The sequence below is a fragment of the Coffea eugenioides genome, unplaced genomic scaffold, assembly GCF_003713205.1.
Source record: "Coffea eugenioides isolate CCC68of unplaced genomic scaffold, Ceug_1.0 ScVebR1_3246;HRSCAF=4425, whole genome shotgun sequence".
NCBI lineage: Eukaryota > Viridiplantae > Streptophyta > Magnoliopsida > Gentianales > Rubiaceae > Coffea > Coffea eugenioides.
Genome location: NW_020863804.1, coordinates 1 through 16,694, shown reverse-complemented (window position 1 = coordinate 16,694; position 16,694 = coordinate 1). Strand labels below are relative to the sequence as shown.

Sequence of the window (16,694 nt, the reverse complement as noted above, 5' to 3'; positions counted from 1 at the left end):
TGTGGCTATTGAGCATCGTGCATTCTGGGCAGTCAAGCAATGCAATTTTCATGCGGATAGAGATGGCAAAGAGAGAAAGCTCCAACTCCAGGAGTTGGAGGAAATTCGTCTTGAAGCATATGACAATGCACGTTTGTACAAAGAGCGTACCAAGCAGTTTCATGACCGCCTATTGCGTGCGAAACACTTTTTCCCAGGACAAAAGGTACTCTTGTTCAATTCACGGTTGAAATTCATGCCAGGTAAGTTAAAATCCCGTTGGATTGGACCATATGTGGTAGTCAATGTTTTTCCCAATGGTGTGGTTGAAATCCAGAGTTTAGAAACTAATAAGAGTTTTACGATTAATGGTCATCGTTTAAAACCGTTTGTTGGTATTTCAGACATTGGCACTGTGGAAGAGGTACACTTGATAGATCCTATCTATGCCTAATTGCTCACTGCGGAGTCGTCTAGCCAAAGACGTTAAAGAAAGGCGCTTCTTGGGAGGCAACCCAAGGCTTCTCTTTCGTTTTTCGTTGATTTTGGGTTGTTTTATTTTATTGCAAGTGTTCTTTTTGGTGTTGGGCAGGAGACTTGGAGTTACAAGGCGTGCCCACGCCTTATAAGTGATGCTCTTGAACACCGTAGAAATGCTTGGGCAGAAGACTCTGCCTCGTAAGGCGTGGGCACGCCTTACAGCAACTCTGGTCCACTCTGGGGACACAGGCTTGGATTGAAGACTTCCGCTTCTATCTGAAGCAACGCTACACCACACTACCGTCGGAGGCTCCACGGTGCCAGTCCCTGACACCTCCTCTACCATGGTGTTTTGCTGCAGTTTTTATTCATTCAGGGAAGTTTTTTGCTCCCTTCACTTGACTTCAACTTTTCGTTCTTACATTGAGGACAATGTAGACTTTAGGTGTGGGGGGAGTAGTCTAGCTTTTCCTTCTTACTGCTTTTCCTTCTTCCTTAAAAAATAAAAATAAAAAAAAAAACAAAACAAAACCTTTACCTTACCTTTTGGGATTTTTATGGTTAGCCCTGATAAGCCATGGCTAGATTTTCAAATTTAACTATTGTTACGGTTTTAGATGATAATATGTGAAGTATGATATGGTAAAATTTTAGGATGACTCTCTAGTGAATATTTGAGATTTTGTGACTCTTGCAATTTCTTTTGGTTAACTTTTCTAGGCATTGTAAATATTTGTCTGACATTTTTGTGTGAACTGGTTCAATTATTAATCTTAGTTCTCCATGTTAAGGAAATGAAGCAGGCTTGCATAGTTTTAATTTTACTTGGGTGTTTATTTGTGAATAACATTCGGCTATACTCCGCTGGTTATCATTGACTAGCAACCGGGGGTCTTCACCTAAAGTGTCGATTTTTGCGTCAAAAAGCAGCGATAACTATGAGTATGTGGTCTTTAAGCGGTTTAAGTTGAGTAACCGGGCTCCTTCATTGAAGAGATGTCAGAGTTCGCGTCAAAAGACTTGAATGGCTCAAGACTAAGCACTCTTCAAAAAAAAAAAAAAAAAAAAAAAAGGGAAAAAGAAACAGAAAAAAAATGAAAATGATGAAAAAAAAAAGTATACGAGCATGAAAGTATGCGAATAATTGTATTGCCTGCGGATCCATGAGTCTTTATGTTGAGATGTTGCTTAATGGTTGGACCAGTTATTAAAGAATGTTGGTTGGATATTTTCTATTCTTAGATTAGTTAGTCTGGATTTGAAAGAGTCATTGGTTTCAAAAGCTAGTTGGAGAGTTATCTCGTAAAATTTGTCATTAGTACTTGACAGTTATCTAAATTATACATTTGCAATAGTTGCTTTGATTAATAGCCATTGTTTTGAATTCAACTGCTGCAAAATGTTTGCTCGCTTGGTTGTGTATTTAAAGTTTGAAATGCTTGAGGACAAGCATTGTCTTGGTGTGGGGGAATTTGATAGGGATATAATTATGCATTTTATTTGTGGTTATTTGGTCTTAATTTTGGCAGTTTAGTATACAAAGTATTGGATTTCTGCTCATAATTAGTATTTGTGTTAATTACAGGCAATTAGTGTTGAAAGTGACGAAAGGGAGACAAAATCTAGAAGACTCTTGCCTCTAAGGCATGGCCACGCCTTAGAAGGTGGACGAAACCGAAAGACGGACCATGGTCCACGTGAACCCGAAGCACTGGATTGGAACCTTGAAACAAAAGTTGTGGGCCTCCTAACCCTTTGAAGACGACTGGCGGCTACAAAAGGCGAAAAAGACCAAAAGAAAAGGGGATTGACGTTTTGTGATTTGGGGAGATTAGCTCTAGTTTTCTTATTTTTGTTCCCTAGCCGTCAGACGTCGGGAGACCTTTTCGTTTTCGCACTTGGTCTTGGATTTTTCTTCTCTCGGCTTTTGCTTTATCATTGTGAGTGGCTTAGCGGCCGCATTGTTTTTCACTTCGTCTTGGGTTCAGCAAAAACTTCATGAAAACTATGAATTGCTTCGTCGTTATGTGGCAAGGCTGAATCTTTTATCTAGTTGAGGAATAAATCAAGGATTGGAGCACCATAACTGTGAGATCGTTTTAATTGTTTTATTTTTGATTTATATGTTCATGGGTATTTGATTATTCTCTATTTTTTCCTGAGTTATTACTGTTTAGATTTATTGGATAATTAGGCCTGTTATTCGATTGTCTAAATAATTGATAGCCAATTAGGATGTTGGCGCGTCGCCTTTAAGTATCTTGATTAGTGGCAAACGAGACAATTTCACCGCCTCGCAAGCGGTTTAATTTGGATTGTGGGGATAATTAATCTAGCCTAAATAAACCCGCATGTGTGTTTGTCATCTAGAATTGGGTCTTTCTAATTCCTAATGCTGTGGCTACATTAAATCCTGTGAGCATTCCTGGGGTTGTCTAATCACAAGAGGGTAGTTTATGAGCGTCTCTTGACTACCATAAAATTAAGGAAAGATTGGTGGTTGGGTGCGTCGCTTGACCACTATAACCAGTTTATTCGTGAGTATATGAATTGTCCCTTGTATCTGTGATCAGTTGTGTGCTTCGGTGCCAAGATTAATTCCTTGATTATGTTGTTTTAATTAATTGTTATTTGTGTAGTTTGGTTCCTGCTATCTTAATCAACTTTAAATTTCAGTTTTTATTCCTTTTTAATTAGTTGGTACTACTGCTAAAAATCCCCCCCATTTTCCTGTGTGATTTGCCTACCTGTTCCCTGAGGAGACGACCCTACTCACCACTATACTCATTCAGTTTTGGTAGTAGGTCTAATATAAATTTTATTTTTGGTGGTTTGACACCCACCAAGCGGCGATTGTGAGATCAAGTGATGGAAGGCGACAGCACTAGCATCAGTGGAACCAGCGAACGGGGGCAGCGATAGGAACCCTACCCCTTCTAATCCATTTGATGTGGCGGCTCTCCCAGGGTTCCCTCATCTGAGATCCCAGGTCGGATGGAGATTGGCCCTCAAGTGGGAAGCTATGAAGCTAAGCTCTTTAACTCCACAAAAAGGATTCAAAAGGTAAGGTTTTGAGCCAATCAAGTAAGTGAGTACCTATATCCGTCCTTGCTGTCACGTGGTGATTAGAGGACCCCTCTGATCGTTAACCTCTAATGTGACGCGTTGCCTCCTTGTGAATTTGGCAGGGCGTCCCCTCCCACCCATTCGTGAGCCATACCCATGACTCATTCACTCCAGGAACCTTAGCGATCTGGTACCATACCCGATCAAGTCCGGGGTTGGGATACCTGGTTCCAGTGCTAAAGATTCTTTTAGGAGTTGAAAAGGCGCCGGGCTGGCATCCCACCCCAATCTACGAGGTTAGCCGGCTGGCTATCGAACTCCAGAAGATGAAAAGATAGCGGTGGTGGCCTAAGGCTTTCAATAATGAATTTGATGGATAGCAATGGTAGCCTATAAAAGAAATAGTGGAGAAAGAAAGAAAAAGGAGAGGAAGGAAGAAAGAAAAAAGAAAAGAGAAAGAAAAAGAAAAAGAAAAATAAAGAAAGAAAAAGGAAAATAATATTTCTATTTTTTTTTACCCTTCCCTAGGACAAGACGTGGGCACGTCCTGTTAGTAGAAACCCTTCTGATGATGAAATTGTTGAATTAAAAGTTACGACGTGTCCTCTTGACGTGGGTACGTCATAATAGTCCAGACGCTTCTGACGATGAATTGAAAAATTAGCGCATTACCACGTGCCCTCCTGACGCGAGCACGTCATGTTGGTGTAAACGCTTCTGATGGTGGAGTGCATTTGTGCATTACCACATGTCCTCCTGACGCGAGCATGTCATGTCGGGAGAAAGTCTTCTAACAAAGAAAATATCAAAAACGAAGATTAAACACACCAAATTCAAAAATTTAAGATAAATAAAATGAAACTAATAATAAAAATGAACTAAAAACTAAATTGGGTTGCCTCCCAATAAGCGCCTTTCTTTAACTTCTTTGGTTAGATGTTAAGCATCACTTCTCAATTTGGATGTAATTCAAATTTTCTTGCAATCAGTGACGTTCCTCTAGAATCCAAATAGCCATTGAGTGCAACCATCTTCTTTAATTTTTTAGTCATTTTCACCTCATAAATTGCTTTCATCCTATGATACTTGTTCGCAACAATTTTAAATTTACCCCTACAATCAAACTCAGAAAATTCTTGCATAGAGGGATTAGTAGCGTGAATGCCAAACGCAGAATGAGAGTTAATAGGACGTGTCATTGTATAAAAAATATTGAAGTGGACTACTTCTCCATCAAATTTCATTGTAAGAGTACCATTACTAACATCAATTTTAGTTTGGACAGTACTCGAGAAGGATTTTTCTAATATAATGGGTGATGAATTTGGAGTACTTCTATCATCTATGTAAAGCACATAAAAATCAGTAGGAAAAATTAATTCATCTACTTGTACTAAAACATTCTCAATTATCCCATCCGGATAAGCAAATACATGATTAGCCAATTGAATTATTATCCCTGTTTCTTTCAAGGGTCCTAAATTTAGGGAGTCATAAATTGATTTAGGCATCACGTTAATAGAAACCCCTAAATCTAGCATGACTTTTTTATTTTAAAATGTCCAATCTTACAGGGGATAGTAAACATATCTGGATCCCTACATTTAGATGTTAGTTTTCTTTGTAAAATCATTAAGGTGTTCTAACCTATCACAATTTGCTCATCCCATCTCAATTTTTCTTGTTGATGCACAGTTCTCCAAGAATTTAGCATATTTTGGCACTTGTCTGATTGCGTCCAACAAAGGGATATTGATTGCCACCTTTCGAAACACCTCTAGAATCTCCTTTTCCTTATCTTGCTTCTTTAGTTTCTCTAACCTGCTAGGAAAAGGTAGTGAATTAGATCGAACTTTAATCATTGAATCGGGAATTACCTCTGGATTTGCACTTCTCATTCCTTCCTCCTCAAGCTCTTTCTCAATCCGATCTTCATTTTTATCCTTTGGAGTCAGAGCTTAGGTCCCTCAACTTTTCTTCTACTCCTCAAAGTCATGGCGCTTACATTCTTTAGGTTCATTTTGGGATGAGGTGGCAATTTTCCTTGACCCTGTGATTCTAGATGGTTAATCAATATCACCATCTGACTTATTTCATTCCGTATCTACTGTATGTCAAAGTCCGCCTTTTGTTGATGTTGAACAGTGCTTGTAGCTAATTGTTTTACCAACTCTTCTAAAGAAGGACCCTAATCGGAAGAAGAAGGTTGTGGTCGGGATTGGTACTGTTGCTAATACCCTTGCTCTCTTTTGGCATAAAGTTTTGCTATTTGTTCCTCCAACTTGGGTTATAGGTGTTAGAATGTGGATCATACTACTCTCTTGGCGTAGGCATGTGACCAGCTATATTTACCTATTCAACACTTTCATCTTATAACACTGGACACCTATATATAGGGTGACTTGTGTCCTTACAAATACCACATGCTTTGGCCCGCTGCAAATTTCCTACAGCCAACTGTCGAATAACTGAATTTAATTCAGATAATTATTGTTGAATTGATGAGACATTTACCTCATTTACTCAACGAGTATAGACATCCTCTCTTGTGCCAAATTGTTAAGAATTTTCTGTCATCCCTTCTATCAATTCCCAAGTTTGTTCGGGGGTCTTATTCACCAAATCACCTCCACTGGCAGCATCTATTAGACATCTATCTACATATAGTAAACCTTCACAGAAATATTAAATCAGGAGCTACTCGCTAATCTGGTGCTGGTGGCATCTAGTACACAGCTTCTTGAATCTCTCCCAGTAGTCATAGAGAGACTCCCCCGGATACTGTGTAATGCCACATATTTTCTTCCTCAGACTGGCGGTTCTAGACACAGGGAAATATTTTTTCAAAAATTTCTTCGTTAACTATTCCCAAGTTGTTATACTACCTAATGGTAGATAGTACAATCAATTTTTTGCTGCGTACTTGAGGAAAAAGGGAAATGCTCGCATTTCTATCTACTCCTCAATATTCCCCGGGGGTTTCATACTTGTGCATACTACATCAAATTCCTGCAAGTGCTTGTAGGGTTTCTTACCTGAAAAACCATGAAAAGAAGATAAAAGGTAAATTAGACCAGACTTTAATTCAAAAGCAGTATTATCATTTAAATTTAGAAAGGAAATGCATAATGGCTTTTGATTTAAGTTTGGAGCAGCCAACTCCCTTAAAATTCGAGCATTAGCCATGGTGATGTCTTCTTGATCAGAATCGCTCGAGGTATCACTAAAAAATTTGTTGATTTGACTTCTGGATTGAGCCTTTGAGTAGTAGCAACTGATTGCTCCTTTCTATGTTGCCTGGTCTCCTTTCTTGTTCTACGTGTAGTCTTTTCTACTTCAGAATCGAAAATTAATTCGCCTGTACGAGAAGAGCGACACATAAACCAGAAAAAATGCTAGAAAATTAAAAATAAAATGAACTCAAAAAGCAAAAAAATAACTACGCCAGTCCCCGGCAACGGCGTAAAAAATTGACAGGTTGTCGAGTTTGTACAATAATAAATACCTACTAAAATAAAGTATAAATTTTGTATACAATGGTAAGTAGGGTCGAATCCACATGGATTGGGGAAATTCGTTTATCCTCAAATTCAAAGTATGGGGGGATTTTTATAAAAACATGAATGACTAAACAAAAAAATTAAAAAGACCTAACTAATAATTTACTAAAAATGAAACAATAATAAATAAACTCTAGTCAAGAAATAACTTCGGAGATAGTTTACTCAATTGATCATGGATGCAATAATAATTTCATTCACCCACTGATAAATAAGTTATAACTACCAAACAAGCTATAACAATCAACTTCTCCTTATTGTATTGGTGATCAAGATACGACCGTTAATCATTTTCTTAATGAGGAAATAACCCTAAGTACGACCGTAGAGTTCAATTTCCTAATTGGCTTAAGAATTAGAGAAGCTCTATTCTAACTAAATAACATGCTACGAGGGTTATTTTAAGTTAACACATATATTCCCCTGACACAAATCCAATCATGCCAGTCACCACTCATTTAGAATAATTAAACAATTATGTATCTAACTACTCTAGCTAGTTTTAGGTTATTAGATTAAATTAAATATCGGATTCTTGATATTCGAATAAAATAATAACCATAAGAAATTAAATTAGAGAACATACGAATACCAATAAATAAAAAAATAAAAATAATCAATTGGATCTCACAATTTTAGATGAACCAAATCCTCCGTTGTTCTTTGACTAGAATGATAAGCTTAGCTCATGACGGGTATTTTACATACATGTAAGCTAAAAAATACCGAATTACACCCGTTCACTGCAAGTATACAGATCAACTAGTAGTTTAGGGTATATATCGGGTCGATCCCACAAGGAAGAGTGAACAATTACCGGTATTACTAAAGTTTCTCTATTATTTAGACTATCAATTAATCATAAGAAATTTAACCTACTGCACTTATACAAGAAATTAACAAATAAAAGCTCCTTAGGTTGTGGTATCCCTAACTACTCATCCAAGTGTTATATTTGGATCATTGAATACTACATCTAGGCTAATTATGGTGTAATTTCCTTATGCATTTGAATCCTACTTTCGTAGTGAATCAATTATACTTATAACTAATCCATACCTATTCTCATGGTTATGAAATTAGCTACAAGTTCATTTCTTCAGTGAAATTACATGAAATGAATCACTAAAAACCACATAAGTGCACCTCTACTTTCGTGAGTGTACTCCCTATGTTTAGCACTTCTTGAACTAATGTTAAATCTCAATTTTCATTGCAGAAATAACACCTTAGATAATCAGAATTAATGGTACCAGATTAATCATGATTTAAAGAGCCAAAGTGCTAAATAACTTGCTCAAAACATAGCAGTTAAATAGCCAAATGATAAACACTAACAATCATAGAAAGTTCAACCAAACCCAAGGCATAAACTTTAGAAACACATAATAGACATAAATTCCATAACTTGTATATTAACTATATTTAAGAATCCAATACAAAAGATAAAGAGTTGGAGAAGAGATAACCCATGTCACTTGAGCTTCAACTTCTCTTTCTTCATCTCCATTTTCATCCTAATCTAGCCATTATACAAGAATGGATGAACTACACTTACTACACTATCCTACACTAATCTAATACTAAGAGAATGGAAAAACTACATTTCTGCACTTCCAAGCTTCTCCCGTATCATTTGCATGTCCTGGTTGCTCCCTATATAAACTGCTCCAAAAGCTCCTTTTCCATTGGTCCAAATTTGCTGCATTTGATTTCCAAATCTGAAATTGTTAAGATAGTCAATAGCCATTGTTTTTGACTTGAAAATATGCCAACTTTCTTGCCCTTTTGTCTTCTAAAGCATGTGCACCGAATTCTCTTGCAGATTGTAGCTGGAAAGTAGTCAGAACACAAGAGAATTGACTGAGCAAAATTGCAGAATTGCGGCCGGAAAACGCGCCTACACAAAACGCGGTTACAAGTCACGTTTTGTGTACTCGCGTATTCACTTTGTCCTTACTTCAGCTGCGATTTTCTCTATCATAAAGGCTGAACTGGCTTTTTTGTAAAACACCAAAGTTGTAGCCCTTTGAGTTAGCTTTCCAATGCTTCAAGAATCATCCAAATCTGAGCTTTGTAGCCTGAGATATGATCAAAATACTAAACACTGGTCAGAGCTCTGTTTTCCACTTTGGACAGCTGAGTTGAATTTCGGTATTTCAACTTTTGGACTATGAAAACGGCTGAATTGGACTTTGATGTCTTCATACCAAATGTAGATATATCTCTTAGCTTCAAAATGGTACCAAGATCACCTTGATCCGATCTGTGTAGCTCCAGATATAGTCAAAATACCAAAACGTGTCAGAGTTGTCAAAACCTGACTTTTCTTGATTCAAATTGCATTTTTCCTTTTTACACTTCATATTTTATTTTCCCCACTTTAATCCATCTTCAATCATCCAAATATCTTCTCAATGCACTTCATTTGATGATTGAATCATTAAACCTACAAAATATGAAGTTTTTACCATAAAAATCCATAAAATGCAATGTTTAGCCATTTTAACATAAAATGTAGTTTTTTTTACCAAAACCTTAGTTATTTTAGTTATTAAACTAAATAATCAAACCAAAATTAACTAATAAAACACACAAAAAATACGTAAAATAAACTCTTATCAGCTCATATCCAAGGAAAAAGCCATGCACCAAATATAGGAATTAATCGCCGAAACCATTTTGCAAGAATACGAGATGGAGTCTCCAAAAGAAAAGAAGAGCCAGCCGTCTCTGTTGTTTCTTGTTAGGAATAAATAATACCTATCTCTAGTCTCTTACTATCCGAAAAGAGAAAGAATAAAGAACCAGTCATGCGCCCTATTTTGCCGTTTCCTACTACTACTAAAACTACTCCTCTCAAACAAAGAGTTCTAATCAAAATAAACTAATCAAGTCGTTCCAAAGAGAAGTCCTACAAAATAGTCTAGACTAGTACTTAAAAAATATAGGAGGTTATACATTCGGTGTAGAATCCGACTTTTACATCAGGACATTGGTTCCGAGTTCAAAATCATCTCACGTGCCAAATCTTGAATTAACTGGAAAATCACCTCTTTTAATGACGTTTTACTCCTTTTCCTAATAAAACAATACCATTAACTAATTATAAGTAGAATCCATTAATTAAAACAATGGGAAAATACCGGTTTTCATCCCCAAACTTTGGGCACAAGACACATTTCGTCCCTCATCTTTCGGGCTTGACACATTTGGTGTCTGAATTAACAATTTTTGACCAAATGTCATCCTCAGATGGCAATTTAGCCAACCTTTAACGGACCGTTAAGTAAATGTGACTATTTGAAGCAAAATCAGGTGAAAAATGACGTTGTCTTCACTTTCCCTTTTTCTTTCACTTCAACAACTTCCTCTGCAAATTTCCAAGACTAAGCTCCTACTGCAAATTTCTCTGAGAGTAAACCCCCTCTTCCAATTATAAATATATAATTATAATTATATAATACATATAAATATTACTTATACTAATATTTTATATAATTATAATGTATATTAGATATTAAATCTAATCATTATATAAATTTATATTCATAATAATAAATATAATTATAATTATCTAGTTTATTAATATTATATACACATATATATTATAAGGGATAATTTCAGAAACCTCCCCTAAATTAGCTTATGGAAAAATGGGAAAATGGATAATTTATGGAGAAAAGTCGTAAAGGGCTGGTGTTTTATTGGAGAACTGGTTTATTTTTATTTTATTCGATAAATAAATTTGTTTATGAAAAAATGGGTACTCTGTTCTTATAATAGAGGAAAGCCATAAAGAGCTGAAGTTTTATTCGAAAACGAGTTTATTTTTATTTTATTTGATAAATAAATTTATTTATGAAAAAATGGGTACTCTGTTCTTATAATGGAGGAAAACCCTAAAGAGCTAGTCTTTTATGGAAAAGTGATACTTTATAGAAAGTGACCGCGATTTGGTTTATGAAATTATCCAAAAAAAAATTAGAATGAATTTGTTTATTTAATTAAATAATTATTATATATATATTTATATAATGCATTATATAATTATACTAATATTATTATAAAATATATAATTATAACTATATTATATATAAATATTAATTATACTAATATATTATATGATTATAAAGTATATTATATATTAATTATAATTTTTAGTATATATTAGAATATTTATAATAATAAATATAAATATAATTATATAATATATTATTACTATACACACATATATATTATAAATATATGCACATACAATATATATTTATAAATATATATATATAAAAATATATTATAGTTATTACCCTAAATATATTAGAGTTATTAGGGTATAGTTATTATAGTTATTATAGTTATTACCCTAAATATATTATAGTTATTAGGGTATATACCCTAATAATATATTTATATATATTTATAAATGTATATTATATGTGCATATATTTTAATATATATGTGTATATAGTAATAATATATTATATAATTATATTTATATTTATTATGATAAATATACTAAAAATTATAATTAATATATAATATACTTTATACTCATAAAATATATTAGTATAATTATATAATGCATTATGTAAATATATATAATAATTATTTAATTAAATAAACAAATTCATTCTAAATTGTTTTTTCGGATAATTTCATAAACCAAATCGCGGTCACTTTCTGTAAAGTATCGCTTTCCCATAAAAGACTAGCTCTTTAGGGCTTTCCTCTATTATAAGAACAGAGTACCCATTTTTTCATAAATAAATTTATTTATCGAATAAAATAAAAATAAACTCGTTTTCGAATAAAACTTCAGCTCTTTATGGCTTTCCTCTATTATAAGAACAGAGTACCCATTTTTTCATAAACAAATTTATTTATCGAATAAAATAAAAATAAACCAGTTCTCCAATAAAACACCAGTTCTTTATGACTTTTCTCCATAAATTATCCATTTTCCCATTTTTCCATAAGCTAATTTAGGGGAGGTTTATGAAATTATCCCTTATAATATATATGTGTATATAATATCAATAAATTATATAATTATAATTATATTTATTATTATGAATATAAGGTTATATAATGATTAAATTTAATATCTAATATACATTATAATTATATAAAATATTAGTATAAGTAATATTTATATGTATTATATAATTATAATTATATATTTATAATTGGAAGAGGGGGTTTACTCTCGGAGAAATTTGCAGTAGGAGCTTAGTCTTGGAAATTTGCAGAGGAAATGAACACAACGTCATTTTCCACTTGATTTTGCTTCGGTTAGCCACATTTACTTAACGGTCCGTTAAATGTTGGTTAAATTACCGTTTGAGGATGACATTTGATCAAAAATTGTTAATTCAGACACCAAATGTGTCATGCCCAAAAGATGAGGGACGAAATGTGTCTTGTGCCTAAAGTTTGGGGATGAAAACCGGTATTTTCCCTTAAAACAATATTTGGCTAAAATCAAGGTGAAAATAATCATAAATTAAATAGTAATTTTGCACCTTATCAAGATCTCTTATCTGTCTTTGTGCTCTGGTAAATGTAGCAAAAATTCATATAATAAGAAAAATTTTGATGAACCACATTCTGCTTTTAAGATAGCTACATAAAATGTCATATGGGTATTTAATTTTTAGTGTGGACTTGAGACAATGATTATGGATAATGGTTTTGCCAATTTTTTTAAGTTTTAAATGATATTAAGAACTTGATTTTGCTTTAAAGATAGAATATATGCGAATTAGGTTCTTTGATTAGATTTACTGGTCTAGGGCGCTAGATGCTTACTCCATAGAGATATGCAAAAGTTTGTTTAAGTACAACTACCAAAAATATAAATTTTCTAATGTTGAAACAAAAAAAAAAACCAATTACAAATTAAAAAAAACCATAAAATTTGGCTAATCACTTGTTATGATGTTCTCGTTTGCAGCAACCCAATAAAGATAATCATTCAAATTACATTGTTTAAGATATTGTTGACTTGTAAAATCTAACCAGTGTGTACATGTACTTATAGGAGTCAATATGAAAAGATGTTCACCTTCAATCAAGTTTCAAAACTCTGCCATTTATTCAATAATTTATATACCTAAAAATTTTTTCTTTCCTTTCTATCAAGTTTTCTTGACCGCCCTGGTTGATGAACTAATCAAGTCTTTCAATCTCATAAACTGTAGTAAGTAACATGCTTGTTACGATTCTTTTATGGTTTATGATTCTTTTAGGATTTATATCTTTTGGATGAATTCTATAATCCAAATTTTACCAACTGAATTCACCAATCACGTGGCCTTGATCAACTGAATACTTTCAGGCAAATCTTGTACCCTATCTCTTTGACAGAGGAAAATACATGGTACTAAACTTGTAGTTAGACTTTGATACTAATCGTAAAAATCCAAAATTAGGGTTTAAAGATGTTAATCCATAGGATTATAGAATTGAAGGGATAAAAAAATCACTTAAAATAATCACACTATTATTGAAATTTTAAACAATGGGAGAAAGTTTACACCACAATAAAAACAACCACATAAGAAATATCATACTTAAATGGCAATTACTAAATATGAAATCGGCTAAAAACCTACTCCAATAAAAATACAAATAAATAGAGAGAAACTCCTAAATTTGGTTCAGTTTTGCCAAAAAGAAGGTTGATAGCGGCCTTTTGATGAATCAAACCTTAACTAGGAAAAGGCATTCGTTAGCTTTCTATTCTAGAAAAACATAGGTGTTACACACCGAATTCAAAAAGTGAAGGCAAATAACCTCTTCATTTACCTTGCTATCTTCCCCTGCCGGAAAAGTGCAATGCTACATATTTACAAATCACAATGTAGGAATAGTATTATTTTTATAGGGCTTTTTCTCATTTGTTTCAAAATTTTATACAAAGATGTATATGGAAAATAATAATGAACAAAAGCGACCATTTAATAAATTCTAAACTTTAATTTTTTTGCTATTAAAGAAATCTAACAGCTACGTGCATAAACAAACGAGAACATTATAACAATTGATTATCCAAAATTAAAATTTTGTAATACGGTGAAACAATGAACCGGAATTCCTTATGTGTGTGTGTGTATATATATATATATATATATATATATTTATATACTCGAAATGGAAAACAAAAAAGCATTGTTGTCCAAAATAAGATTGTAAATAAAAAAAAAAGGGCAGGCTTGAATGCAGATTCTTTTGCAGTCTCAAATTCTCTGGGACTTGGTTTGAATCAATCAAAAAGGGCAGATAAGATGAATGAACAAAAATAATGGTAAGTAGTAAATTATTGAATGTATTAACGGTATAAAATATTTGGATACAGTTTCTGGCTTGAGTAAGGACGTGACTAGATTAACATTCATAGTGATATATGAAACAGGAGTCACTTGAGGAAAATGAATATATGCATTTATATGTAATGCTGGCCATTGCTAGTGCATTATGGACTATATAAGATGACATTTTTTAACATAATTCATATGTACCTGATATATTAGATACCTCTAGCTATCTATCACTCTCAAAATTTCTCAGCCATGGCCAGAAATTGTCCGGTACCTTTTTCTTCGTATTCTAAGTTATCCCTTTTAGTCTTCATCAATTTAATTCTTTATCCCTTCACTGAAGGACAAACTAGTGGTTTTTCTACTCATCTCATACATCGTGACTCTCCAAAATCCCCCTTGTATAATCCCTCCGACTCCAACTTTGAAAGGCTTCATGACGCTTTTCATCGTTCCTTTGCTCGAGCCCAGTATTTCAACAAAAGAATCTCCCACTCTCGTTCCAAGCTTCTGTCACATTTTTCTTCTGATTCAATCCAATCCAACATCACATCCGTCACTGGGGACTACCTTATTAAAGTATCTATCGGAACCCCAGCTGTTGATGTCCTTGCCATTGCTGACACAGGTAGCGATCTTACGTGGACACAATGCCGGCCCTGCATTCAATGTTTTAAGCAAGATGCCCCTCTTTTTGATCCTAGTAAATCAACGACTTATGAACAAGTATTATCATGCCACGCTCCGTTGTGTCGTTTGGATCCTGGAATTACAGTTTGTTATCCTGGAAATATATGTGGGTATGGAGTTGCATATGGAGATAAATCTTTTAGTGATGGGGATCTTGCTACAGACACTTTTACGTTTGAATCAAGTTCTGGCGGAAATATATCAATCGCAAATGTTGCTTTTGGTTGCGGGCACCAAAATGGTGGCACCTTCGAGGAAACTTCCTCTGGGATAGTTGGACTATCACGTGGAGCATTGTCAATTATAAGGCAATTGAATGCATCAATTGCTGGTAAATTTTCCTATTGTTTGGTTCCTAGAAACTCAAACTTTTCAAGTAAGATCCATTTCGGAACAAACGCTGTTGTTTCAGGCCCTGGAGTAGTTTCAACTACGCTGTACAAGAAAGCTGGAGATACATACTACTATCTCGATTTAGTTGGCTTCAGTGTTGGAAATACAACGATTCCATACCATTTCACCAAGTTGGATAATTCTTCCCCTGATGATGAGGGTAATGTCGTACTTGATTCTGGAACAACACTAACGTTTGTCCCAAGGCAAATGTACCAACCTTTTGAATCAGAAATAATTGATTTAACAAAGGGTACACGGGTTCCTGATCCTACTGGTGCCGACTTGAGAGTTTGCTATAATAAGGATAACAACCTCCAAATTCCCAAAATTGTTGCTGTCTTTCTTGATGCTGACCTAATATTACCTCCAAACAATACATTTGCCGAAGTCTCTGATGGGGTGGTTTGTTTGACTATAGTTCCAAGTGATGATACTCCAATTTTGGGAAACCAGTTGCAGATAAATTTTCTTATTGGATATGATCTTGTTAACGGGACGGTCTCCTTCTTGCCAACTGATTGCACCAAAAATCATTAAAGACTGCTATGCTTTTGATGTGATGATATTTATTATGATAGGCTTCTCAAGTTTTGGTATTTGTATTGTGCTACTGCTCCTATTTTGGGATTAATAATTCAAAAACTCATCTTTCTTGGATGGTCTTCAGCTGTATCTTTTTTCCTTTTGTTCCTCCTTTCAAGTATCTGGAAGCACATTGTTAGCTGGATTCAAATTCAAAAATTTTTATCTCATGTACTTAAAATCACCTACAGGCGATAATTAGGCTTCGAAATGCAATTAATTAAAAGAGGAAATAAAAAGAGACTTTTTAAATTAAAGAGATAATCAAGTGTTTAGAATCATTTTAGGACAGGAGATTATGAGGGAATGACGTGTTCACTATTATGAGCAGCTCAAGTTTAATGAACCAAGTGAAGCAATCTATATCTATATGTATTGCAGAAAGGGTTTTTAGCAGAGACCCTCTCAATGGCTTCTAAACTTCTCATTCTTTTTTTTCTAGATTTTTGTATTTATTTTAATACATAAAAAGTAGTGGGTTAAAACCAACATTATCACCAATCAAATTTAAAATTTAAAACATTCTCACTATCTACTTCATAAATTGTTTATAGTTTGTTATTTATACTTGAAATCCTTTTTACTCCTTAATTAAAGACAAATACTCATTCGTATGCTATTT

At 33.9% G+C, this 16,694-nt stretch overlaps 1 protein-coding gene across 1 annotated transcript; it reads left to right on the top strand.

Annotated features, from left to right (window-relative positions):
* Positions 1–14,656: 14,656 nt before the first annotated feature.
* Positions 14,657–16,027, top strand: LOC113757689 (aspartic proteinase CDR1-like). Its single transcript, XM_027300830.1, has one exon. The coding sequence runs from the start codon at positions 14,657–14,659 to the stop codon at positions 16,025–16,027; it is 1,371 nt and encodes a 456-aa protein (XP_027156631.1).
* The last annotated feature ends 667 nt before the right edge of the window (positions 16,028–16,694 follow it).